Below are 25943 nucleotides of genomic sequence, written 5' to 3'. Positions count from 1 at the left end.
AAGAAGGAGCTCCAAGAACTGTGTTAAGGTGCGGAACAGAGGGTGGAGTAGGCGACTGTTTGTGTTTAAAGAAAAAAGGAAAAGGCAATGCATATGTACATGTGCGTGTGCTTAAAATACGCCTGGAAGGGTAGTAAGGAGACTTTCTTTGTATACTTTTTTTGGCTTTTGTATTTTGAGTCATGTCAGTGTATTACATGGTCAAAAATTAATTAAAGCAAAACAAAAAAGAATAAAGATTTCTTAGAATTTTAGAATCAAATGACAGAATCTTAGAAATAGAAGAGAATTTCCAGGCTCTGCTGGAATACTCTGAGCTCTGGGGAACTCCCTCCCTCCTGGTGGGGCGGGTCCGGCTCTGGGTCAGCTCCACCTGGAAGGACCTTGCTTGTGCTGCGATCTCACAGAGGGGGCAGAGGGCAGAGGAAGGCACCCCAGGAGCTGGCACCAGCATGGACGATGGGATCTGCCTCCCTGCATTGATCTGCCACCTCCGGCTGGCTCAGCGGCTCTGTAGACCTCGCCACTAGAATCAAGCAGGTGTGACCTTACCTGCTGAGAGCCAGGCATGGCCCCAGGAGGTGACCACAGCATGTGCCAGCCCCACCTGGGATGCCAGCTGGTGCAGTCCTTTCAAATGCCAGCTTTGCAGCCAGGAGAAGAAAGTCCCTCACAGAGGGGATGGTGGAAGCCCAGAGGAGACCTGTGAGTAGAGTGAGGAACAGGAGGAAGGTGGGGGGCCAGGGGCTGCTCATGGCTCCTACCACTCTAAGATTTCAGTCTCCGGGGTCTGACTCCCAAGCTCCAGACCTGTGTAATGAACAGGTCTCGCTGCCTCCCTGGATGCTCACAGGCACCCCCTACTCCACACAGCCCAACCCAGGCTCATCACCCCTCTTCCTTTTCTGATCCACATCCATCTTCTAGCTAGGAGTGAGCCCTTCCCTAGGAGTTACTCTGGACCCATCTCATGGGCTCATGGTTGTTTCTGAACATTTCTGCCTTTTCCTAAATGGCAGGTCCATGGGGAGCCAGGCTCTGGGGAAAGGGAGATGACCCAGATGTTCCTGAGAGGGAAGGGCTCTGCCTCGGTCAGCTGTGTGCCACTCTGTGCCCACCAGGGCTTCAAGAAGGCCAGGCATCAGAAACACACTTCAGCACTGTGCCTGCCGCAAACGTAAGCCAGAGAGTTAAGGCTCTGGAATGGGTGAAGCCTGTCTGCTTTGGGCCCAGCCCTGAGTGGGGCACTGGGAACAGGGAGATGGAGGTTAACTCTGGCCTGCAAGGAGCACCTCAGCTGGGTGGGTTGAGGCAGGGAGCCAGATGAATACTGAAAACCCAGTGGTTCAGACATGTAGCAGGGGAGGCTTCAGGGCCACAGAAGCCTGGAGAGAGAAGCCTGTGTATGTAGGGGAGATACTGAAGAAGCAGTCCGAGAGAGAAAGGGAAGGCAGGAGCAAAGCGCTAAACAGGGGAAGGAGGCAGAGATGCTGGGAGACAGTGAGATGTCTCATGCAGCAGATGCTGAGGGTGACTGTCCCACGACGGGTTGGGAGATCCATAGGGACCAGATCATGCCAGGTAGGGAAGTTTGGGTCATCCTGGAAGCGGTGGGAATGGTGGAAAGGCTTTAAGTTGGGGAATGCCATTGCCAGATCAGGGTTTTCTAAACAGCCCACCAAAGAAGGAAGAGGCATGTGAGACCCAAGGCAGGCCCGCAGACGGTGGGTGCCAGAGTATGAGCTGTGAGCTCTGCTGGTTAATCGCGTGGCTACGGGGCCAGGGCCCTGGATCTTCCATTTTTAAACTGGGAGAGCTTGGGCAAGTGACTTAACCTCCTTGTACTTCAGTTTCCCCAACCACAAAATGGAATGGTAACAGTACCGACGTCACGAGGTTGCTGTGGGGGTGAGATGAGTGAATACAGGTGAGGTTGTGAGAAAAGTGCTTGGCGCAGTGAGGGCTCAGCGATAACTATGAGAACAGTTCTAACGGCCATCCAGGGGAGGGACGTGGTGGCCAGGCCCTTCCTCTGCTGCTGCCGCCTCCAGCTTCCCCTGCCCTCTCCCAGCTCCAGCCAAGGCGGCCCTTACCTTGTGCAGCCAGTGCAGGTTCATCTGCTGTCCCACAGCGATGTGACATAGTGCCAGGACCTGAGGAGGGGCCCACAGGGTCCGTGTCAGGCCCGTGTGGATGGGAAGGCTTTGCCAGTTTCTCAGACACCCTGTTCCCCACTGCTGCTCTGGGCCTGACCCTGGGCAGAGGCAGCAAACCCACTCCAGGCGATGGGAATGCCCAGCCCAGACTAGCCAGCCTGAGCCTGGCCTCCTCCCAGCTGATTCCAGGCCTCTAGGCTCCTCCTCTGTGAAATTCCTCATCAAGAGGTCACTGGGTGCTGCTGCACTTGGACTACCCAACTTAATTCATCAAACATTTTGGGAGTTCCAGTCCCTGGGATTCTGAAACAGACTTTGGCCTGTCCCCAAGGAGTCCCCAGTCCAGCATGGGGGATCCATCTGCATCTCAGTGAGTAGGATATTGGGAACAAGAACCCAAAGCAGAGGCTCCTGGAAGAGGAAGCCTGTAGTGAGCCCTCACAGCCAGGACAGCTCTTACCAGGTCCGGGGAAAACATACCAGGAGAGACTGGCAAAAGCAAGAGGACCTCCTATCTTGGGGGACCCAGGGCTCAGAGGTGCAGCAGCCCGAAAGGCCCTGGGCAAAATATGAATTAATTGCCATAGGGAGCCAACTTCCTACTAGTGGCACAAAAGAGCTCCCAGTCATTCACTCTTATAAATTAACATAAAAATGAAAATTTTATACATATCTTTCTGCATTTTAAATTATTTCCTTAGGATAGATTCTTACAAATACAATATTCCTACAAATACAGCTTCCCCCTTTACACCAGGGTGGGCCCCTCCATCAGCCCGGCACAGGCCAAGTCTCCCTTCCCCTGGGAGCAGGGCCACCTGCCCCCTTGAAGCAGCCCCACGTACCAGGAGGCCAGCAATGTACGCGAAGGCAGCGGCTGTGGTCACAAGGATGGGCATGGGCCAGTCGCTCCAGTAGCCCATGCGGTTATAAAGGTACCTGCCAGGAGGAGAGGGGGCAGAGGTCAGACCTCCACCAGGCTACTGCCTGGCCTAGGAACCAGAATGTTCTCAGCCCCCACACAGACCACAGGCTGGGCTCAGTGACCAGGCCCTGCCCACCCAACAACAAGGCTACATGGTAGAGCATTTGCCTGACGCTCTACCATGCCTGCTCACGGCAGCTACTCAGAGACCAAGAAATGTAAAGGAGAAAATAATGCCCCACAATTCTATCTCCCAGAAGTAATTATGACCAAGACTGTGCTGGAGGTTCCTTCTGTGGGTTCCCCTGCCCCGATGCCTATATGTTTGTATAAACAGCAAAGCCAGGAGCCCATTGCACAAAGCAACACAGTCAGGAACACAGGCTTTGGAGTGAGGAACACGCACACAGGCTGGATTCAAATCTCCTCTCTTCTCTGCTTCTCACTGTCTTGTAGGACCTTGTGGAGGTGACAGCCTTCACTGAGTCTAAGATGCCATCAATTGTGACTGCCATCTCAACTTCAATGTTAAAGTGTGAAAATTGGGGGTCTTAGAATTGATCAAATGTCATACTTGACCTCTCTGAGCCTTAGTTTCCTCACCTATAGGATGGAGACAAGAAGAAAGTCCCTTTCATGAGGCCTCATGAGGATGGAGCGAGGTGAGATGCATGGTAAGTATTCAGTACACTCTCTTTGTTTTCATTTGTTTGTTTGAGACAGGGCCTCTGCCACCGAGGCTGGAGTGCAGGAATGCGAACACGGCTCACATAAGCTTTGACCTCCTCGGCTCAAGCGATCCTTCTACCACAGCTGGGACCATAGCTACCCACCACCATATCTGGCTAATTTTTTGTATTTTTTGTTGAGGCAGGGTCTTGCCATGTTGCCCAGGCTGATCTCAAACTCCTAAGCTCAAGTGATCCTCCCACCTCAGCCTTCCAAACTGCTGGGATTATAGGCGTGAGCCACCATGCCTGGCCAACTCTTCTCAACACGAGCATTTACTCATGCCAATAAAAATCCTGAGAAAGGCCGGGCGCGGTGGCTCAAGCCTGTAATCCCAGCACTTTGGGAGGCCGAGGCGGGTGGATCACGAGGTCGAGAGATCAAGACCATCCTGGTCAACATGGTGAAACCCCGTCTCTACTAAAAATACAAAAAACTAGCTGGGCGTGGTGGTGCGTGCCTGTAATCCCAGCTACTCAGGAGGCTGAGGCAGGAGAATTGCCTGAACCCAGGAGGCGGAGGTTGCGGTGAGCCGAGATCGCGCCATTGCACTCCAGCCTGGGTAACAAGAGCGAAACTCCGTCTCAAAAAAAAAAAAAAAAAAAAAAGAAAAAAAAAAAATCCTGAGAAAATGTGATTTTTAAAACAGCCACATGGCTTTCCACTGAATTAATGTGCCATATGTAGCCAACTTCCTACTAGTCGCATGAAATAGTTTCTAATTATTCACTATTATAAATTAACATAAAAATGAAATTTTTATACATATCTTTCTGTATTTTTGATTACTCCCTTAGGATAGATTCCCACAAATACAATTATAGGGTCAAAGAGAATGAACTTCTTTTTGAGACAGGGACTTGCTATGTTGCCCAGGCTGAAATTGAATTCCTGGACTCAAGCAATCCTCCCGCCTCAGCCTCCCCAGTACCTGGGACTATAGGCACATACCACTGTACCCGGTGGGAATGAACTTTTTAAGGGGCCTGATAGATACTGCTTAGATGCTCTCCAGAAAGAATGAACTACTCACATCCTCTCTACAAAGGGGGAAACCGAGGTATAAAAGAGGCAGCAACTTGTTTAAGGTCATTAGAGAATCCAAGCCAGTTCCAGGCAGCTCCAGCCTGCTATCATCTGGGACCTTGCCAGGGAGCTGGGAAGGGATACCAGGAGGACCCCATGGGGTGTTCGCCCTCCCTGGCCCTCACCCTCAGAGTGAGGGGAAAATCTACTGCCTGGCAGATCACTGAATGTACTCACCTTACCGTACAGTTGGGAAACTGAGGCCTGAAGAGGAGCAAGACTTGCTCCTGATAACTATTCCAGAAAGACATTCTGCTCCCATTTATCTCTCAAGTGTGACCACTTTTGTCAGGGAGCCGTTCAGGACAGCAACTGCCCAGAGGGCCCTCCCTGACCTTCCTTATCCAGTGCTGAACCCTGGCTGTCGCTCACATTCTCTTACTGTATGAGTTATTCCCAAAGATTTTTTTTGAGATGGGTTCTGTGTTGCCCAGGCGGGAGTGCAGTGGTCTCCCAGCTAGAGATGTTGTTTCCCAGGAAGCAGCCCTCACCTTTAGGTAGAGCTCTGAGCTCTCTTGTGTCCATCAACTTGGTTCATCCTCAGAAAGACCTGATGAGGTCAGAGTTACCCCATTTTACTCTGAAAGGGGTAAAATGGGATCTTGGCTCACTGCACTGCAACCTCCACCTCCCAGGCTCAAGCAATCCTCCCACTTTATCCTCCCAAGCAGCTGGGACCACAGGCATATGCCACCACATCTGGCTAATTTTTTGTAGAGATGGGGTGTTGCCATGTTGCCCAGGCTGGTCTTGAACATGTGGACACACATGATCTGCTTGCCTCTGCCTCCCAAAGTGCTGAGATTACAGGCATGAGCCATTGTGCCCAGTCCCCAGAGACTCTTGAGACCATCAGGACTGGGACAAGGCACCCTGAACCCCAGCACTGACTCCAAGAAACTGAGGTGACAGGCTGAAGGAGCTGCAGGTCTCCAGGCATCCCTAAGTTCCAGGCAGGGCTTCCATTGCCACCTCCCTGGCAGGGCAGGAACCCATCCTCTGCTTGAATCTCCCAGTGACAGGGAGCTCACTCTCTGGGTAGAGTGGGTGGCTCCGTGGACGTGATAGAGTCAGGTAGGCTGAAGTCCCTGTCCCAGATCTGTCTGCTTCTTGCTGTGTGACTTTGGAAAGGCTACTTAACCTCTCTGAGCCTTGGTCTCTTCAGTCTGTCCTCAATTCATATTTTTGGCACTAAACTGGTTGTGTGACCATGGATGAGTCTTGCCCTTCTCTGGGCTTCCATTTCCCCATCTGTACATGATTGGGGTAGACCTGATGATCTTCTAGGCAGCAGACCTCCAGTTCAGAGGAACTGCCCGGGTCTGCAGTTGAGGGCCAGTAGGGAACATTCCCATTTACTCATGATCGTGTCCATGCTTTGGACATCTGCAAAGATGAATAATTGATTTATGGCATTTAATAAAGGCCAGAGGCCACCTCTGGGACTCAGTCGGGGCTCCGGCTCATCTTGCTTGGAGGCTGCAGGGCAGGGGTGGGACCACAGCGTGTTCTTGATTGTGTTCATTAATAACAGAGGCATGGCTTAGTGCCATGCAGGGAAAAGCGGATACCCAGCTCCATGAATGGAGTCCCAGGATCATCACAGAATGCTAGAACCACAGCCTGTCAGAAGCCCGGACTCCTGCAAATCCCAAATGCTAACATCATGCAGCCTCCCGGCTAGAGATGTGGTCTCCCAGGAAGCAGCCCTCATGTTTAAGTAGAGCTTTGAGCTCTCTCATGTCCATCATCTCAGTTCATCCTCAGAAAGACCTGATGAGGTCAGAGTTAACCCATTTTACAGAAGGAGAGGCTCAGAGAGCCCTGGAGACTTGCTCACAGTCATGCTGACCTGAACATATGATCAAAAGGAAGGAAAAGCAATGGATGGGGAGGAGCCAGGCTTCCAAGCCCCAGCTCAGCCCCCCTCTGGCTGTGTGACTTGGGCCCGTTTCCTTATTTGTCATTGAAACCCTGGGTCCTTTCCCTCTTCCCATGGCGTCCCACTGCTTACCAAAAGGCAGGCAATGGAACAGTGAAGAGGAAGAAACCCCCCTGTACCCAGGTAAGTGGTTCAGACAGCCCTGCCTTTGGATCTGAGGTACTCACAAAGGACCCTAAGCTATCCCCAAACTCATCTGCCAGCCTTGCCCAGGGTCTAGCTAAGGGAGTTAGGAGGCCTAGGATCCGGGGCTACCCCTCTGCAGAGACCTTGGTCTCTCTGAGCCGTGGATTTCTTGTCCACAAAGTGGGTGACCAGAGGCCCCAGCCCAGGCTGAGCCCTGGCCCAGCCTTAAGTTCCTATTTTCCACGGTTGCAGCTTGGGGAAGGAGCATTCTGTATCTCTCCAGGGGGTTTCGGCTCCTGTAAGCCTTTGTTCTTGGAGGCTCCCCTCCACCTCTTCAGGGGGCCAGGAATGCAGGCTGAATCATCAATGCAAGCACCAAGGGGTCTCCAAGACCAGCAGCTAAAGTTCCCCAGGTTTCAATCCTAGCCATTCTTTAAGGTCTAGTTCCCATGCCTCCTCCTCCAGGAAGCCTTCCCTAAGTCCGCAGGAGGACTCCCCTCAGGGCAGGAGAGACTCCCCTCTCATTGTTTCCTCCTCCTCTTTCTTGCCAGCCTGTGATACAATCCTTACCCATACCCCGAGCACTTCCCATTACAGTCCCACACCAGCCTCCTCACCAAAGCCCTGGAGGTGGGCAGGACAGAGGCTCCCAGGGAGTAGGCCCTGGCCAGGGCCACACAGAGAGCTGGTGGCGGAGCTCAGAGGGCCAACCTGGGAGAGAGGCTCCAACTCCAGCCCCCAGGTCCCAGCTATGGTACTGGATACCCAGCTCCGGGCCCTGTCCTCCCCCGCCCCCTGCCCCCACTCACCAGTTGAATTCATCATAGTCATTGTGGACTTCCCACCAGAAGTAGAGCCAGGTGAGCGTGAGGCCAAAGGTGAAGGTGAGCAGCAGGAACCAGAGGCGCTCCCACTGGAAGAGCAGAGGAGGAGGGGGTTAAGTGGGTCAGGCAGGGGCCAGCCTCTGAGGCTGCCTCCCACCAGAATGTGTCCCCCTCCCTCCCACTTTTTTTTTTTTTTTTTTTTTTTTTTTTTTTTTTGAGACAGAGGAGTGCAGTGGTGGCATCTTGGATCACTGCAACTTCTGCCTCCTGGTCCAAGCAATTATGTCTTAGCCTCCTGAGTAGCTGGGACTGCAGGCATGTGCCACCATGCCCAGCTAATTTTTTGTGTTTTCAGTAAAGACGGGGTATCACCGTGTTAGCCAGGATGGTCTTGATCTCCTGACCCTGTGATCTGCCTGCCTCAGCCTCCCAAAGTGCTGGGATCACAGGCGTGAACCACCACACCAGGCCTCTCCTCCCTCCCACTTTGCAGCCAAACCTGCCAGGCAGGAATTCCTGCCCTCTTTACCCTTGGAGAAACTGAGGTTCAGAGAGGGAAGTGACCTGTCCACCATTACCAAGCCCAAAGTCACAGAACAGCGGAGAGCCGGGCCAGGCCAGGGCTGTGATCTTTTAGCTGCAGTTTTTCCACTGTGTACTGCTCTCCCCATTCTGAGATGACCCCTTGGTGCTGGCACCGTGATCGTGATCGGCAGTCTGTGAAGTCACATTCCTCACACATGGCTACAAAGCAGGCATTGTTCTTCTCCACCTTTACCCCATGCTTCCAAGAAAAACACTGAAGGCCAGAGAAGCCAAGTCACTTGCGCAGGTCACACAGCAAGTTAGCAGAGGATTAAGGACCAGCGCCTGGTCTCTGGACTAGAAAAACTGCAGAAGTGCTGTGTTCTGCTGCCTGCATTGAGCCAGATACCCGTCTCCAGCCAGGTGGAAGTGGGGTGGCGGGGGACACTGACACCATCACTGCTGTTTCCGGAGGGGCCAGCTCAGCCTCTGCAGGTGCTTCCTCCTGGCCCTCTGGTTTCTCCTTGCTTTCATCCATCCCCTTATCTTGGAAGCACAACAAGCTTGGAATATCCTGCATCCTGGGAAACTGCTGAGATCATCAGAACAAGTCAACAGCCCTTGAGGGGAGGTCAGTGTGAGGAAGGACCCAGACTACCTTCCCCCTGAGGGTGTGAAGTCAGGGATGCAGGCCTACCTCCAGGCTCCCTGCTACGTTTCCAAACCACCCCAGTTTAACCTCTTCATGGCTCCTTACTTATAGCCAAGCAGGGAAGTCTTCTGGGTACGGCACCCTGACCTCTCCAGCTTCCACCTTCACAACCAGTTCCTTCAACCTGGAAGGGCCACTGCCTCGGGGCTTATTCTCTGAACATTCCCACTCAGCCTTCAAGTCAGCTCAAATATCACTGCTTCTGGGAAGGCTTCCTGGATCCACCCTGCCACTGCCTCTGTGAAGCCTTCCTGGATCTACCCTGCCACCTCGAACCAGCCGTGGTGCTCCCATAGCATCAGCATCCCTCTGTCTAAACTCATGCTTTGCACACCGTGACCTGCTGTGTCCCCTAGACAAATGTGGTTTCCGCAAGGATGGGGACCGAGCCGACTTCCACTCCATTAGTACTTTAGGACGACATGCAGGAATGAGCAGGAAGGAGGGAAAGTCCTCTCACTGTGCAGAATCCCTCCGTCCCACACCATGCGGAGACACCATCAGTCTGCTCGAGAACCTCAGATCTCTGTTACCACTTACAAGCCGTGTAACCTTGGGCAAAGTACTCATCCTCTCCGTCACTTAGTTTGCACTAAGTGAAATGAGGGCACCACTAGTACTTATGCCATGGGGATGATGGAGAATTAAAAGAGATAATATGAGTCAGGTGGTTTGGCGAGCACTTAGCACACTATCAGCGTATCTGTGGCATCCTCTGCCTCTCCAGAACATACGAAAGACCTGCATACCCTAATGGTCCATGACTCCACACCCACTAAGTGCCCACTCCGTGCCTTGTCTGGGCAAGAGGGGTGGTGCTTGGGTGACCCTTCTGCCCAGGTGGGTCACCCCAGTTGGGCCACTCATGCTTGGGTGAGCAGCTGCCACCACTCCTTGTCATGTGCAGAACCAGACTGCCTTGCTTAGCCCCACTTTGTATATAAACAGAGAAGCAAAGGTGATGACATGCTGAGACCCAGTCTTTCTAGCAGGTTTAGGTTTTGGGAGGTGGCTTCTCAGAGGGTAGGGCACTTGTGTGTACCCCACCTGGACACAGAATAGCACAAACTCCAGTTGCAGGCACAGCAAGACCCAGCCTCAGTCAGGAATAGGGAAACCCTGGTTAGGAGCAGGGCAGGTCATGTGCCCTTCTGGAGCAATGGAACCGTAGGAGCCACCACCCAGAGAATGGCTGGGACTATCTAGAGCTGAGTCTAGGGACTCAGTCCTGCCTCCCATGGCAGGGCGGTGGGGCTGGCCCAGACTGCCATGTCTAAGTCAAGGCTGTCTGGCGCTGCACACGACCATTTCCCCACCACTGTCCAGCCAGCACCCCAGGACTAGTCCTCAGAATCCCTCTTGCCACCTCAAATTCTTATTTGCTCATAACAACCTTCATTTCCTGCAGAGTGCAGCCGGTGAGTCCCAGGCCAGCTTAAACAGCTGAGTCTCCCAAAGGGTGAGCCATGTATCTTTAGACTGACACCCATCTGGTCACATCATGCCCCAGCTCGAGAGTCCCATTAGCCCGAGCTTCTCAGTAGACGTCAGGGCCCACTCTGTCTGGCCCAGGCCAGCCTCTGTGTTTTATGTCCCATGCACAGAATTAAATATGGTTCCCCAAACAGACTCTCCAGACTCCAGGCCTTCACACAGCCAGAGCCTCCATCTAGAAAGCGTCCTTTCTCTGCTTCATGAGGCAAACCCCTACTCCTTCCAGAGTGCCCCTCCCTGAAGATTCCCCTGTTTCATAGGGTGAATCCCATCTCCTCAGAGCTCTGTAACCCATGCAAGCATCTCACTTACAGCTCAGAGCCCACAGTCCTAGAACTGTCTCTATACATGTTGGCCTCCCTGCTATACATAAGTGCCTGAGGTCTGGGGGGTCTTCGTGCTCCAGGTGGCACAGGAACTTGAGAAAGATTTGATAATAAAATTACAGGTGAGGAAACACCCTTTCTTCTGCCCTGCACAAGTACATACACCCACCCAGGAGAGATTTCCCTGGGGCTTAACACCACATCCCCGCAAACAAGTGCCTAGTCTCTATACCACCCACGCTAGCAGTGCTCATGCCTGTCCATTTACAGAGACCATGCTGCCTCCTCAGGGGTAAGACCTATGTGCCTCTAACCAGTAGAGAAGGTTCTGAGAGGGACCTGGGTGAGGGGTGAGCCTGGGTCTGGGATGAGTCTGGTCCCAGGCAAGTAGCCTGGAGGGGAGAAGGTAGAGAACCTGCAGTAGGTGCTGGGAAGATGTCCTGTGGCCAGGGGCATGCAGGGCCCAGGGGCAATGCTGACAGGGGCCAGGAAGACAATAGGGCCCAGGAGGGCCCATGACAGCCAGGGTCCTATGCCCCAAAGGCCGCTGTCCTCACGTGTCCAGATCCTTAAAGTGGGGAAGGGCAGGGCAAGACTGAGGGGCTACACCTTCCACCCCTGGGTATTGGCCAAGACTAGAGCTGGCGGTGGTGAGAGGGGTGAGGTGCCCAGGCATGGCAGGAATGTGGGCAGGACCTAAGCAACAAAGAGCCAGGAACCCCATGATCAGAACTAGGGCATGAGCTGGGGTTGGGATGACCTAGGATTAAAGTCCTGGGAGCTGAAGCTGGAGGCCACAGGGAGCCTGCAGATGAGGGCGAAGAGGCCCCAGCATAGAGGGAGGCAGGCAGTGGGGGTCACTCTAAGAACAATCAGAGGAAAACACTGAATGGCAAGGGCTGGGAGGAAGGGAAGGGGAAGGGGAGGAAGTGGCTGCAGGAAGTGGCCTGTGGAACAGCTCCACTGATAAAGAGGCTCCAGTGGCACTAATGGTCCTTGTCAGGGCACGTTACAGCAGAGAGAGGCCTGCCTGCTTCACCCATTAGCAAGCCAATCTGGCCCTGCTCCCGGAGATGCGGAGCAGTGATCGCTACCCCAATGCCATGGCCACAGCCCTTCTTCATCTCTCATAGTCTGCACAGCACCACAGGTTGTTTATTTAGGGATATCTACCCCCATTGCACAGAGGCTCAGGGAAGAGCCCCCACATATGGCTGAGCAAGTCATGCATTGCCCCCTAAGAAGTGCCACTCAGGTCGTGGTGACCATTTGCTGGCACATGGTGGTCATGTCCTAGGAAAGGGGTGCTTTTTCATAATTTGCATAAAGGCTCAACACGGGTGAGTAGAGGGGAGTCAGAGGGGTCAGCAGGTAGGGGAGGAGTGGGGATAAAATGTGAACCCAGGTATACTGACTCCACCTTGGGAGGCAGCCTGCACAGCCCCCATCAAAACCCACCCTTGCCCTCTGGGACCCAGTATGGCTATCCCAGGCCCAGCCTGGCTCCCTAATTTCTCCCCTCCATCTCTCTGATCCCAGGCCAGACCTGTTGCTCCTTCAGGAAGCCTTTCCATTCCTCCAGGCCTCAAAGCCCCCCTGACAAGCCATCCTGCACAGACTCTTGGCACCCACCACTGTGACCCTCAATCAAACTGTAAATTGTGGAGATGGAAAGAATACAGGCTCTGAAGAGCTGGCTCAGCCACTCAGCACGTCACTTGGCCTCTCTGAGCCACAGTCTCCTCACTGTAAATGGGAATAACAGCCCCTCCCTCGGAAGGAGGCTGTTAAATGAGCTGAAGGGATTCAGGTGGCACACAGGAGGTGTCTTAATAAGGGCTGGCTCACTGGTCTGCAGGCTCCCTCAGGTCAGGGATGGCCTGAGCTATCTTTATGTCCCCTGGGTCCAGCATCACACCGGGCATGAGGTGGTGGTCACCGGTGGCATAAGGGTCAGAAGGAGGGATGGATGTGAGACAGGCTGACACAGGGATGCTCAGCACCACCAGCAGGCAGCGCCTTTATGCAAGCCCCAGACATCCCCTGAGAGAGCAGGAGAAAGGCTGAGGGGGCTGGGGTTGAGAGAGCAGCTGCCTCCTGGGGTGGGCACCAGGAGGAGTGTGCTGGAGGCTGCTCAAGGAAGAACCAGATAGGGCAAGCAGCTGGGGCAGGAGTGGCCCCTGGCTGTCGATGGGGTAGGATGCTGATTCCTGCTCCAGGGGATGGAGGCTGAGGTCGAGGCTACTGTGATGGAGAATCCTGAAGGCCCCACCCCAGAGGCTGCTGCTTCTCCTTCCATTCTTCCCCTAACCCTTCAGGAACAAGAGCCCGCTCCTTAGCAATCTGGGCAATTGTGGGTCAGTTTCTCTGAAGGCCAGTCCTCCTCATTGTCTCCTGATGACAGTCATGTCTTCTCTTCACCTCTCCTTGTCTCTGTCCTGTCCCTCCCACCCCTGAGCCCTGTGTTCAGAGAAGAATGTAGAGAAAGACCTCATTAGTGACGGGGGCTCCTACAGTCACAAAGCACGACTGCGGCGCAAACGCCGGTCCGACACAGGAAGCACGGGGGCACGGCGCGGCCGGCTCTCCTGCTGCCTTTTGCCACTGGCTACAGGCCCCTGCTGCTGTAGACTGTGGCCCCAGGACAAAATGCACACAGCTGCCCCTCCTACTAGTAGGGACCCTGAAGTATATGGAGCACCTCCCCTGGGTCCCTAAACAGAACCTGGGGTCTGAAGTCTACACACATCACTCTGAACATTGCAGACTTTCAGAATTACAGAGCTCTCAGAGCCAGAGTGGAGTCTTGCTCCACTCCTGCTCCCCGGCCTGTCCCCCTGCCCTGGGGCAGAGAGCATGTCTGCAGCCTCCAGGACAGGAGCTCACCCTGCTCTACTCCACTGGCTCCTGGGAAAGGGCCTCTTCTTCCAGATGCTGCCTGGTCCTCTGTAGACTCAAAATTATTCCTTCCAAGACATGCAGCCTGACAACAGGAGGCTAGGTTGAGGGAGTCTAGCAACATTGGGTTTGAATCCCAGACTGGCAAAGACTGAGTGACCTTGGGGAACACATTTACCTTCTCTGCACCCCAGGTTCCTGCTCTCTAAAATGGGGACAGTATCAGCATGCTGCACAGACCACTAAAACCTCCCATGCACAGTGTCTGGTGAGGCTGATGTCCAGGCAGGGGAGTTAGTGCCCTCCCTCCCCTGCCAGAAGGTGGAGCTGAAATCTGCCTCCTCCACTGCTCCCCTGCAGCTGGTTCTCTGATACCACACAGAACAAGGCCAGCCAGAGGCTAAGAAATATTGGGGTCAAATAATCACTGAGTGGAGAATACACAAAAGAGCTGGATTTTTCACCTGGCCCTTCTTCCCACTGGCTACCTGGCTGTGGGCCAATTGCTCAGGACCTCTGACCTCAGCTTCCTCCTCTGTTCACAGAATGACATCACCACCACCTCACAGGAGGGCTGCCAGGCCCCAGCACGATTACAGATGTAAGCTGTAAGTCGCCAAATCCAGGATCGTTCCTGTAATTATCATTTCACATTGGACAGCCCTTTAATTATGTGAAGACAGTGATCAAGCCTTTCCTCCCTGTTCTATACCACATCTCTCCAGCTGCTGAGGACAGCCAGGTTGATTGCCGGCCTCCATCCCAGGGTGGGTGCCATGGTCAGCCAGATGCAGTGGCCAGGCTGGCTCCTGTAGGCTGCAGCCCTGGGAGCCAGCACCAATGGAGGAAGAAGACTCTGGTACGGCAGCTACCTGATCTCACTCACAGGCTGCATCCCGAGCCTGAGGAACAGAGGCCTGCGTTAGCTCACCATGGCATTGGGGTTGGGTAGGGATGCTAGTCCTAAGAGCCCTCTACTTGCTCCATCTCATCCTCCCCACAGTTCTGCAAAGCAGAGGAAACCAGCTCTCAGAGAAGGAAAGGGACTTGCCCAAGGTCACAAATAGCACACATAACGGTGGAACCACAATTCACACCCAGGTTTGTGCACTTCCAGTATCCCCCAGCTGTTTCGGAGCAACAAAGAGCAGGACATGTAAATTATCCTTGTCTGACCAAGGTGGAAACAGGCTTAGAGGGACAGGGCCTTGCCCAAGGTCACACTTAAGAGTCATAGGCAATGCCAGAGCAGGGACCCTGGGATTTCAGAGTTAGCTAAGATGTCAGAGATTATCTCGCCCCATCTCCTAAAGATCCAACTAAGAAATGGAGGAACTGCAATCTAAAGAAGGAGAATGGCCTGGAAATGTGGGCAAGAGCTTAGGATACTGGTATTGTTAGTGCAAAAATAAATGGGGAATTCAACTTATGGTGTTGGGACTTCTGGACATCCATTTGGTAAAAACTATAATTAGACCTCTTCCTCACACTCTGTACCAAACTAAATCTCAGTGTCTCTCCTCCACATCCTCACCACCCTTCTCTTCCAGTCATCTACATACGTGTGTTGAGCCCTTAGACACTCAGAGATAAATCAGGCCACCCTGAGCCAAGACTGGCAGCAAACAGACAGCTCCAATCCTGGGAATTGGTATGGTGAGTGGGGTAGACACAGGTTGCTAAGGAGCTCAGAGCCCAGATCCTTAACTCTGTCAGTTATAGGAGGAGGGGTGAGCTAGAAGGCTTCCTGGAGGAGGAGGTACCTGCAGCAAAATGGAAGGAAAGAGCTTGTTGAGAGGACAGGGTTGGGGAGCCTCAGTCCACACAGAGGAAAGGAGCAGAGGGCAAAAAGGCACAGAGCAAAGCAGGCCTTGTTCTGGGGAACTGGCTCATTATGGGCCTGTAAAAGCTTTCCCTATGTGAGAGTATTAACCTTAATACACACTGTATATTTTTTCTTGTATGTTACTTGAAATAATTTTAGCATGCTTTCTGAAAGTACAGGAATTTAAATTTTTATGCAGTCAAATTTATCCCTCTTTTCCTTTATACATTTTGCCTTTGGTGTTGTGTTTAAGAAAGGTGGCCCAAGATCATATATTTAATATTTAATAATTTTACACCCACAGTTTCTCGGTTTCATTGTTTACATTTCAATCTGCAATCCACCCATCCATCTACATCCATCTATATATAGTTCCATACGGATGTCACGTGTGTGGAGAGAGGTTTGAAAGCCTTAACTCTAAAGCATGAAGACTAGAATTTCTTTTACATCTTTCCAAGTTGTTTAAATTTTTTCAACAAATGTATGCCTTCAAAATAGGAAAAAAGTTTAAAAATAGAAAAAAAATACATCTTAATCCATCTGGAATTTATTTTGGTGTGAAGTAAGAGGCAAGGATCTAATTTTACTTTCACCAAATGGATGCTTCAGCTGTCCCTACATCATCTGTGATACTGGTAGTAATTTCCACATTCGTTCACCACACAGTGAGTTCTCAGACGCCTGCGGATGTGTATCCAAGTTTTCCAATCCGGCCCAAGGCAGCCCTTTCCCCCTTGTGCGGGCCCTGCCTGGCACAGCTCCTTCCTGCGCGGCCAAGTCCTGCCCCCAGTGGTTCCAGTTCTTCTTTGAGATCCCAGCGCCCAGATGTGCCCTCAGCACATGGTCCTACAGAGACCAAGACGGGGAGACTGAGGAGTGCCTACTCCTGAATCTGCCACCTGCAACCGAAATCTTGGGCACCTCAGCTCTTCCAATGGTCAGCCTGTTCCACCTTCACCAAGTTCCAAATGGGGGGACTGATGCATGGGAAAGCCTGGGAAAAGTCAGCTGGAAAAGGTGCAGAGAGCTCCCAAAAGGGAGAGATGGGCAGGTTCTGGCAGGATTACCCTGGCCCTGATCCGGGAGATTTGGGGGAGGTGGTGGCCTGGGGAGGTCAGAGAGACATTGCAGCATTAGGGCCGAGCAGGGAAAGGGATTAGAATCCCCACCCCCAGCTGGCTCCTGACAGCCTAAGAGGCTGGATTTATTTTTCTGAACTACAGAGAGCTGGGCAATCAGGCCTCTGTCCTTGCTTCTGCTGGGGTACACTCAGAGCAGTTCATTAGGCAGGAGAATGCAATTAAGTCCTGCCTGGAGCACCCTGTCTCTCCCAGCCTATTCCTTGGCACTGGCATCAGCCCCTTGGGGAGACATAAGCAGAAAGGCTGAGGGGCCCTTAGGAAGGACCATCTCACAGCCCTTCACAGGACCCTGACCGCATCACATGGTAGGTGGCCATAGTCCCCTGGTAATGCCCCATCTCCTGCCCTACCTTGGCTCCATAACCTGACACTCAAGATGTTCACAGAGTGCCATCAACAAGACCTAGCCGCTTCCCCTAGAGCGTGGTGTGATCATGCCAGGTGCCCCTGGCACTATTCTGAGAGGAGCTAGGCAGGGTGTGGGGGTTTCCGAAGGCAACAGACAACATGGCTTTATTGCAGCGATAAATTCTCACCTTCTTGTGCTGCAACAAACTGGCCCTCCTCCCTCTCTCTCATGAATGTAATAATATAATCTCCTAGTTTCTTATCCTTACAGCAACTCTGCAACTTCAGAAGTGAGAGAAATAAAGCTCAGAGGGCCTCTCACCCCTGCCGGGTCTGTTTTCCTCAAAGCACTGGAGGAGAGAAAGCCATCACTTTGACAGTTTGTAGGGAGGGCACGTTTTTCTGCAAGGTTAGAACAATGATCTCTTTGGTACAAGACAGGAGGCACATTCCTATCCATGATCTAATTGGATCTGTAGGACATAGATTTGTGCCTCCACTTAACCCACAAGCAAGCTCAAGTGCAGAGAGGGTCTGGGCCTGACCTGAGATCACACACTCAGTTACTGGGAGGCAGGGTGAAGTTGAGGCTGCAGTTCCCTTGCCAGGAATGCCCAGTGGCATCTGGCTCAATCCAACCACACCCTGGAGCCCATCTCAAAGGCTGCTTCATCCCTGAAGTCTGCCCTGATTTCCTAAGTGGGATCCATTCTTTCCAGTTCCACTTCCTGGACACAAATCCACATGGTTGATAGGACAAAAAGTGGGAGCCAACTGGGAAACTCATCTCTTCCTTTCTCTTGTGGACTGGCAGAGCCCAATCCCAGCTCCAAGGGTGATCTAGTAGGTCCCTCTGAATGAGGCAGCACCCTCCACTGCCAACCACAGCCAGGAACATAGGAGGCAGCACCAAAAACACAACACACACCCGTCCACACACATACGCCTATGTTCTCTGCCAGCTCACTGGGGGTCTGGCCGCCCCACCTGGTCAGCAAGATGGCAGTCACATCTCCTAACTGCTTCCTCACTCACTCATGAACACATACATTCAATCCTCCTTCCACTCGTTCATTCAGCAAATCTTGTCCTAGGACCTCCTCTGAGTCAGGTCTCTGCAGTGTGCAGGCCTAGGCCCTGTCCTAAAAAGAGTCCAGTGGAAAACAGAAAATCACAATCCACATGGCCAGCACAGGCCAAGGTGCTGTGGGACCCCAGGGGAGCAAGGAAGGGAGGGAAAGAGAGCAGTGGGGAGAGAAAGGAAGGAGGAGGGCTATTTTTTGACAGAAATTTGGGGCATGGAGGGGGATTTGCAATCAGTCTTAAGGGGCAGAGAGGAGAAAGACAGGACATTCCAGCTGGGTGTGGTGGCTCTCGCCTGTAATCCCAGCACTTTGGGAGGCTGAGGCGGGCAGATCACCTGAGGTCAGGAGTTCAAGACCAGCCTAACCAACGTGGAGAAACTCTGTCGCTACTAAAAATACAAAATTAGCCAGGCACAGTAGCACGTGCCTGTAATCCCAGCTACTCAGGAGGCTGAGGCAGGAGAATCACTTGAACCCAGGAGGCAGAGGTTGTGGTGAGCTGAGACCATGCCATACACTCCAGCCTGGGCAACAAGAGCAGAAAAAAAAAAAAAAAAAAAAAAAAAAAGACGGGACTTCCAAGCAGGGGGAATGGCAGGAGCAAAGGCCCAGAGCTGTGAAGGGTGAGGTTATCCTGGGGATGTGGGAAAGCTCAGGGTGGCTGGCGTGGATGAGCATGGAGGGGAAGGGGCAGAAGAGCTGGGGATGGATTTCCCTGCAGCGAGTGTCTTCCTGCCAGGGCAGGGTGACAGGGGGCTCTCATCATATCCCATCATAGGAGGCAGGCAACTGGGGCTGGGGAGGTTTATTTGTCTGCTCTGCCCACCCCTCCTGTGCTATTCCTGGACTCTACCAAGACCTCTCCTCTCACTTGCTCCTGGGGCACAGCATGGGTTCCCAACTCCAGGTCTGGCCTCCAACCACCCAAGCTGGGCATCACAGGAGGATGGGAATCACCATCAGACACTGCTTCCTCTGAACCTCAGTCCACAACCAGTCCGTTGATTATACCTTCTAGGTGTCTCTGGAATCCCTCCCCTGGCCTATCCCTGTGTATGCCTCCCTGCTCCCCACACAGACACCTGAGGCCTCACTGGCCCTCCCACCTCCACCTGAGGGCCCTCAGAGCATCCTCCACAATCGGACCGCAGCGTTCCTCACACAGCCCGAGCCTGGCTCAGGCCCCACTGCCCAGGATGAAGCCCAGGCTCCTCAGCTCAGCTCAGGCCCACGGAGCAGCACCCTTCCCCCTCCCTGCACCTGAGCCAGTGGACTGAGTTTCTTTCAGTTCCTGAACACAAGACACTCTCTTGTGCACGAAGTTCCCCCTGCCCCAAACACTTCCCTACTCTAGGAGACGGGGCTAACCCTCCCAGTACACCAGCTCAGGCACGCCTTCCCCGCACCCAGGGTTTCCCTAGGCCTCCAAAATAATCACCCTGGGTGGTCTGGGTGCCTCTGTTCTTGTCTGTTCCCCCACAAGCCTGGGGGCCCTTCAAGGGAGGAGAGAACCAGGTCTGACATGCTTATGACCCCAGAGCAGGTAGCAGGGCCGCTTTGTTGACTGAATACCTAATCAGGGCACTCCGGACAAGACTGTTTGGTGTGGAATAGATGAGAGAGCACAGGCCTGGGGGTGTGAGTGGGGCAGTGTCGGCTGTGTCTTCAGCCCCTTGGCCTGAATAACTCCCCTACTCTTCCTGAAGGAATCAGTTAAGATTAAAGCAGCCTTCAAAAGGTAAATGTACTACGGAAGTGCAAGAGTCGGCTATCATAGTCTGTCTCCTTAGGCGTCTCTGGCCGGGAAGTTCCTCCAGGCATCTGACCTATATCTGTCTCTACAGAGAAGCTGGTTTTGACACTGCCTTTTGCAGACACAGTCTTCAGGGGACCCTGTGGGGAAGGCCAGAGAACAGTCTTCTGTCCTACCAAGTCCTTAATTGGCAGTATTAGAGTAATGAGTCACAGACAACAACCAATTAATTATCCCCAGTTATAAAAAGCTCTGCTTCCCCTTCCTGGCTGTGGAGTGAGCCTGGCCTCCTGCTGCCAGGCTCCTCCACTCCTCGGAACTGGGGGCAAGAGAAGAGGCCATTTCACCTCTCTGGTCCTGGTTTTCTGCTTATTTATTTGTTAAGTGTGTGTCCTGGGGGGCTGGGGGGCAAAGGAAGAGGTGGGGATGTGTTAGGCTGGGTGGGGAGGAAGGAGGGAGACCAGTGTGGATGGAGAGGAAGCGGACCTTCCCAGGCTCTCTCCACCCAGCCTCTCCACTCCCTAGGATCCACCTCAGGGGCCAGGGCTGCACCAAAACCAGGGAAACACTGAGGGTTCCAAGCCTGGCATTCAAGGCCACTCCCCATCTTGTCCCAAATGTTCCTGGTCCAGTGCTCTTTCTTATCCATTAGGCGACTTCCCAAGTCCCCCTGCCTTTCTTCTTCCAGCAAACTCTCATTTAAACCCACATCCTCAACACACGTTGCCTTCCCTAGTCTCCAGCAGCTTAGGCTGCAGAGCTGTCATCAGCCTGTGTGACTGATTTCTCCATCTGCAAAACGGGCACACAATTAAACATGCCCCATGGAGATGTGACAATAATGACTAGGGCAATGCATGTAAACCATTTGCACCCTGCATACAGTAGGTACTCAATAAATGTTAACAGATACTATTACTTTCACACATCATTTTCCAGCCTGAGGATGAGAATAAAATGCCTCGTGACTCTCCCACCTGTCAACCCATTTCACAGGTAAGACCCAGAGAGATGGGGTTTCACAGGAGTTGAACCAGGCTTCTCTGAGCTGGGAGATAGAGAGGGAGAGTCCTCCCCTGGGGCAGGTGTGGTGAGAATAAGGAGAGGCACCAGGCTCACTGGCAGAGGCCTCTCTACCACCCCTCAGCCCAGGCAGCTCTCCTCTCCCTGCCAGCACCCTCGGAGCTCAGGCAAGGCCTCTATTTGTTCAGAGAAATTTCTGGAGCCCCTACCCTGCACCAGCCCTGTCTTTGAGATACCAGATCACTATTCCTTTGTTTTTGACAGGCTGGTGAGTCCAGCCCCACCGCTGCCCTCACACAGCTGCCTCAGGGAAGAATGAGGAGAGAAAAGAGAAATAGGGAGAGAAAGAAAGGATGAGGGGCAGACGCTGGGAACCAGGAAGTGGGAGACGGGGGCAGAGCAAAGTAAGCGATTGCAGGGAGAAAGGGGCGGGGGAGGAGAGGATGCTCATCTTCAGCTGTGAATCTGGGGTCACCTGAGGTGAGCTCAGCCCTTCCTGCAGAGGCACTGCCACCCAGAGCTGCTGCAAAGCCCTATACCAACCATTTCTAAGCTTGGCTCATGGCCTCCTGCTGACCCTCCAGCAGGACGGTCCAGATCGTAGCCTTGCAGGGCACGTTTTGCTCTGGTTCTTAGTCAGCTCCAAACCAGCCTCGGCCCACTTCCTCCACTCTGGGCCCTGTGCTGGCCACAGCCGAGACCCTTCACTTTCTGACTCCACCGCCTATGACTGGCCAGCCCTGGGCCCACCAAAGGCATGAGGCTCCTGGGAGATGCGCCTTCCCCAGCATCTGCCCTGATGGCCACGGGCTTCCTGCTTGGGAGCTCGGCCATCCTTCTCGCTTTAGCCTCAGCTGTCTCACCACCCATTCCCACCAGGGGCTGCTGGGCCTCTATGCCCAGGTCCAGATCCAGAACAGAGGGTGGAGGAAGGCAGAGTGGCCACGGAATTCTGAAGCCAAGATCGGAACCTAGCTCCCATTTCAGAGATGGAGAAGCTGAGGCTTGGGCATCTGGAATGGCATATCTCAATGGCTTAGTGACAGCTGGCACCGCGCTGCTCACATCACAGCCCTCATTGCATGTCGTGGCCCAGCGGCTCCTTGAGAGGGGTGTGTTTCCCCTCCAGTTCACAGGTGAGGGAGCTCACAGGCAACTAGATTCAAGTAGAGGATGCACTCCCAAAACCTGAATCCATCTGACTCCAGAGCCCACGGCCTGTGCCCCTCCACATTAGAGGGAAAGCTGTGAGAGCATCTCACATGGCTTCCCAGCAGGGGCCTGAAGTAGAGAGACCAGGGCTTTAGTCTTGGCATTGCCAAGGCCCTGCTCTATGGACTTGGGTAGGCCTTTCCCTCTCCTTTGCCTCAGTTTGGCCACTTGACTCCTCTGTGGCTGGGAATGGGGACATGGCAATGAATCAGGCCTGGTGCCCACCCTGGCAGTTCCTGTTTTTCACTGTTTGGGGGTCATGAACCCAGGCTCCCCAGTCTACACTTATCCCTCACCAGCACAGGCAGAGGAGAGCAGACAGGTGGATAAGCTTCCCTGACCTCCCCAGACAGATAGCCAGGCCTACTGGGCCTCTGACATCAATCACAACCACAACCCCTAAACCCTGCCACCCCCGGCCACTCCAGCCTCTTCTGGGGCTGGTGGAATTTAGAGGCTGGCTTCTTTGTTCAGACAAGCAGGAAGGAGGAGGAAAGTTGTTCTCCAGACAGTAAAGCTTTTAGATAAACACCACACAGGAATTGGTTCCTTCAGAGAAGAAACTAGATCCACTGGCTGACAGCGCTCCAGGGACAGGAGTGCAGCTTAGGTCTGGCCCAGGGAGCCCGGCACTGAAGGAGGCTTTCTTCATCCGGCTATGCACCTGCCGCCAGCTTGACAGGCCTGTGGCTCAGGTGACTGAGTCCCAGTGCCAGGCTGTAACCCTGCCAGCTCCCAGGCTCCAGGATGGCCGGGCCCACCTCCTAACCCTCTCCTCTACCACCCGCCTGTTTGCCTGCCTGCCTTTTGGGATCTGCCAGGAAGCTGAGGACTTCCGCTCACCTTGGGGTGACCCTTTCCTTCTGGAGCAGCCTAACCTCAACAATATCAGAGGAGTGTTAACAACTCGTCAACAGGATGAACTCCTTCCCTGCCCTCCTGGCTGTCAGATTTAGGAATTACTATGAGGCCATTTGACAGAAGAAACTGAAACCCAGAAAGGCCATTGGCCTGTCCAGAGCAGAGACAGAGCTAAGAGTTCTCCCCCAGCCCCTCTGGCTTGCTAGGGCCCACTGGGTCCCTCCGACCCCGTTCTAGTGTGGCTCACCGGCGTGGTATCATCATGCGAACGCTGGTAGCGCTTCCAACGGCAGCCATAGATGCCCGTGAGGCAGGAGAGGCACAGCTGTGGCTCATAGTACTGCAGGGGCTGGTGTCTCACCATACTCGTGCCCACGGCCCTGGCGCCTGACCCTCAGGCGCCCATGGAGGCCCCCAGCTGGTCCTGCAGGAGGAAGCATAGGGCAGTGAGGCTGAGGAAGGGTGGGGAGTCAGGTACTACACAGCAAGTCATTGTAGCCTAGGTCAGGGAGGGTTTCCTCTGCACTGCAGTGGGGCTCCATCTCACTTGGAGTCACAGGCCCACCTTTGCAGATCCCCAAGGATTTGTCCCCTGCCTCCCACCCAGGACCTCATCCTCCCTACTCCTTCTCCTCTGGCCACACTGATTTCTTCCATATTCTTCGCTGGCCTGGCATGCTGTTGTTCCCACCTGGAATGCTCTTCCCTTAGAAACCTGCATGGCTCTTTCCCCTCCTCTCTTCAGGTCTCAAATGTCCTTTTTTTTTTTTTTTTTTTTTTTGATATACTCTTGCTCTGCCACCCAGGCTGGAGTACGGTGGCTAGAGTGCAGTGGCACCATCTCAGCTTACCACAACCTCCACCTCCCGGGTTCAAGCAATGCTCCTGCCTCAGCCTCCCAAGTAGCTGAGATTACAGGGGCCCACCACCACGTCTGGCTAATTTTTGCATTTTTGTAGAGACAGGGTTTTGCCATGTAGGCCAGGCTGGTCTCGAACTCCTGACCTCAGGTGATCCACCCACTTCAGCCTCCCAAAGTGATGGTATGACAGGCATGAGCCATGGCGCCCGGCCACATGTCCTTTTCTCAATGAGACTGTCCCAGATCACCTTCTGTAAAACCGTACCCCTTTCCCACATTCCCTAAGCTCCTTCCCATATTCTCAGCTTTGTTTTCTCAATCATGTCCTTAAATATAACTTACTTATTTTTCCTGTCTGTCTGCCCTACTATAATGCAGTTTTCATGAAGGCAAGGATTTTTGTCTGTTGTATTTTCTGCTGTATTCCCAGTAACTGGAACAGTGTCTAGCACGTGGCAGACTTTCAAAATAAACATTTTAGAAGAAATTATCATAAAAGCTGAGATGTGTTGGGCATTTAAAATACATCTGGCACCATTTAAATACTTTACATTCATTGTCCCATCTCATTAGCACAGCCATCAGAAGTGGCAGGTTCTGTGTCCTAAACCCATCTGACAGTTCAATAAACTAAGGCTCAAGGAACAATGGGCAATGCCTGGCTGCTGTCCCATAACTGCACTGAGCTCGATCTAGGAACTGCTCTAGTGCCCCAAAGTATTCATTCTCCAGACACAGGGAGCTCCCCGCAGCCTGGTGGGGCCTGTGGGAGGATGGTGCCGCAGCCAGGAGCTACTGCCCCAGCCCTGCTTGGTACCCTGGAGATATCTGTGGGAGCCTCAGCCTCCGGGGGCCAGTTTTGGTTGAGTGTGACAGGTGGCAATGGGCTTGGGGCACCTCACACACCCTGAGTATCAGGTGTCATCCAGTCCCCCACACCACTGTGAAGTAGTTATTTTGTTCCATTTTGCTGATGAAGAACCTGGGGCTCAGAGCAGAAAAACAATTTGCACAAAGGTGCACAGCTATACTGAGGTGTCAGGACCCCAGCCGTGGCCTGTGGGGCTCCAGAAACTCAGTCGTATGTTCTATACCAGGCCCTGTCTGAGGCCCTGGAGACAATGTGAGCAGTACACACAAAGGCCCCCAGGACCAGAGAGGGGAACAACCAGGCATTGTTCCTGGTGCTTTCCATGCATAAACTAGAACAGCAGCCCTAGGAAGGAAGTATTAGCATTTTAGAAACAGAGATATAATTCACATGCCGTACAATTTACCCTTTTAAATTATGCAATTCAATATTTAATATACAGTCTTCAATTTCTGGTATATTCACAAGTTGTACAATCATCACCACTATCTAATCCCAAAAGAGTCTCACCATCCCAGCAGCACCCCCACCCTCGTTCTCATGCACTGTCACTCCCCATTTACCCTGGCCTCACCCCTCTGGCCCTGGCAACCACTCATCTACTTTCTGTCTCTATGGACTTGCCTATTCTAGAGACTTCGTATCAATGGAATCATACAATATGTGGCCATTTGTGTCTCGTTTCTTTTATGCATCGTTTTCAAGGCTCATCCATGTTGTAGCCGGAATCAGCATTTCACTCCTTTTTATGCCTAACATTCGGTTGTATGGATCTAACACATTTTGTTTATCTACTGATCAGCTGATGGACATATGGGTTGTTATCACTTTTGGGTTGTTATATATAATGCTTCTGTGAATGAGTTTTTTTGTGTGTGAACATATGTTTTCATTTCTTTTGGGTACACACTTTAGGATCGAATTGCTGGGTCACAGCACTTTGGGAGGCCAAGGCAGGCAATCACTTGAGGTCAGGAGTTAGAGACCAGCCTGGCCAACATGGTGAAACCCCATCTCTACTAAAAATACAAAAAATAGCTGGGCTTGGTAGTGTGCACCGGTAATCCCAGCTACTTGGAGGGCTGAGTCAGGAAAATTGCTTGAACCTGGGAGGCAGAGGTTGTCAAGATCACACTGCTGTGCTCCAGCCAAGGTGACAGAGCGAGACTGCATCTCAAAAAGAAAGAATTGCTGTGTCATATGGTAACTTTTTTT

General features: G+C 53.0%; 1 protein-coding gene across 3 annotated transcripts in view; it reads right to left on the bottom strand.

Moving 5' to 3' along the window:
• GDPD5 (glycerophosphodiester phosphodiesterase domain containing 5) overlaps positions 1 to 25943 on the bottom strand; it is a 91998-nt gene that overhangs the window by 19782 nt on the left and 46273 nt on the right. For all 3 annotated transcript variants that reach the window (XR_012518065.1, XM_003923476.4, XM_074400913.1), the window contains exons 3-6: positions 23243 to 23419; positions 7774 to 7877; positions 3002 to 3095; positions 2094 to 2153 (exon numbers count right to left, since the gene is read on the bottom strand). Coding sequence is in view for 2 of the 3 variants with exons in the window: in XM_003923476.4 (XP_003923525.1) it covers positions 2094 to 2153; positions 3002 to 3095; positions 7774 to 7877; positions 23243 to 23359 (375 nt within the window). In the remaining variant the exon portion in view is untranslated. The remainder of the gene's footprint in view (positions 1 to 2093; positions 2154 to 3001; positions 3096 to 7773; positions 7878 to 23242; positions 23420 to 25943) is intronic.

Source organism: Saimiri boliviensis, chromosome 6 (genome assembly GCF_048565385.1).
Source record: "Saimiri boliviensis isolate mSaiBol1 chromosome 6, mSaiBol1.pri, whole genome shotgun sequence".
Taxonomy (NCBI): Eukaryota; Metazoa; Chordata; class Mammalia; order Primates; family Cebidae; genus Saimiri; species Saimiri boliviensis.
Note: the sequence above shows the minus strand (reverse complement) of the source record. Positions and strands in the feature narration are given on the sequence as shown.